General features: G+C 38.8%; 1 protein-coding gene across 1 annotated transcript; it reads left to right on the forward strand.

Annotated features, from left to right (window-relative positions):
• The first annotated feature begins 734 nt into the window (after positions 1-734).
• On the forward strand, positions 735-1,676 carry OR13F1 (olfactory receptor family 13 subfamily F member 1). The gene has a single exon (NM_001390468.1). It carries the CDS (start codon positions 735-737, stop codon positions 1,674-1,676), a length of 942 nt encoding a protein of 313 aa, NP_001377397.1.

A 1,676-nucleotide genomic window follows, 5' to 3' on the forward strand; every position in this document is an offset into this window, starting at 1 on the left:
AAAACTTAAATTGCCTTACAGAGTGAAAGGATGGTCCTTTGGAGGATGTTTCTGGAGCACAAATGTCAAGGCAATTCTGGCTATATGAAGGAAATGTTGCTATATGTCCCATCATGAGAATATCTATCACCATTTTCCTGGGCTTAAGATGGAAAACCTGGACTTGTTTAACTTTCAAGATTTTCAGTTAATTAATCTTTGGTTGCAGAAATCATTTTTACTAAATGAATCTCCTAAAATTATTTTGGCAGAAGATACTGAACGTGGAAAGCAGAAAAACTCCCAAGTAAGAAGACTGTTAGCCAACTATGGGAATAAAATCATCCCAGTCGTTCAGAGTTAAATTGATGTCTTCACCATCTATCAGTTACAGATGTGGTTTTGGAAAAAGAAAGAATCCATAAGATTTTCTTTCCTCAAGATCTCATGATATTTATGTAATAACCTTGGCCTTTCCCAACTTTACCTTTAAAAAGTATTACAGCAAAAAGAAAATCTTGAAAATACTTTATCCGCTTGACTCCCTACTTGAAATTTTCCTTATTGATGATAAATTACTTCAAACACATATTAATAATACTATTAGCAAGCTAGAGAAGCAGTTAAGCACATATTGTAAGTTGATGTGAAGGAAAAATACCAGAAAATAAACATGGGGCAGATCTTGTGTTTTATATATGATATGTGATGATAATCTTACTATGTGTATATACAAATGACCTCAACATAATAAAATGTTCCAGGCAAATCAGACATCTGTAACAATGTTTTTCTTCCTGGGATTTTCCCACTACCCCAAAGGAGAGATCATCATATTTATGCTGTGTTTGCTGATGTACCTGACCACCTTGCTGGGAAATATGATTCTGATCTCCATCACTATCTTGGATTCCCGCCTACACACACCTATGTACTTCTTCCTCAGCAATCTCTCTTGTTTAGACATCTGGTACACCTCTTCTGCTTTCCCTCCAATGCTGATAAACTTTGTTTCAGGGGAAAACACCATCTCATTCTTAGGTTGTGCTGCTCAGATGTACTTCTCTCTGGCCATGGGCTCTACCGAGTGTGTGCTCCTGTCCATGATGGCATATGACCGATACGTGGCCATCTGCAACCCTCTAAGATACCCCACTATCATAAACAAGAGGGTTTGTGTGCAGATTGCAGCTGGCTCCTGGGTGACAGGTTGCTTCACTGCCCTGGTGGAAACAGTGTTTGTGTTGCAGTTGTCTCTGTGTGGTAGGAGTGTCATCAGTCATTTTGCTTGTGAGATTCTTGCTGTCTTAAAACTTGTTTGTGTGGACACTACCAAAGCGCAGTTAATCATACTGGTATTCACCATACTTCTTGTTCCCATGCCAATGCTCCTAATTTGTATCTCTTATGCATTCATCCTCTCCAACATCCTGAGAATCAGCTCAGTGGATGGTCAAAGCAAAGCCTTTTCAGCATGTGCAGCCCACCTGTCTGTGGTTGTTTTGTTCTATGGGACAGCTCTTTCCATGTACCTGAAGCCTTCAGCTATAGATTCACAGGAAATAGACAAATTTATAGCTTTGGTATATGGTGCATTAACCCCAATGTTGAATCCTATCATCTACAGTCTACGAAACAAAGAGGTGAAAGCTGCTGTGAAAAAATTGCTGATAGGAAATTCTTTGGTATTGTCCTAA

Source organism: Bos taurus, chromosome 8 (genome assembly GCF_002263795.3).
Source record: "Bos taurus isolate L1 Dominette 01449 registration number 42190680 breed Hereford chromosome 8, ARS-UCD2.0, whole genome shotgun sequence".
In the NCBI taxonomy this organism is placed as follows: Eukaryota; Metazoa; Chordata; class Mammalia; order Artiodactyla; family Bovidae; genus Bos; species Bos taurus.

Coding starts and splice junctions, on each gene's coding strand:
- OR13F1 (NM_001390468.1), top strand. CDS start 735: ATGTTCCAGGCAAATCAGACATCTGTAACAATGTTTTTCTTCCTGGGA.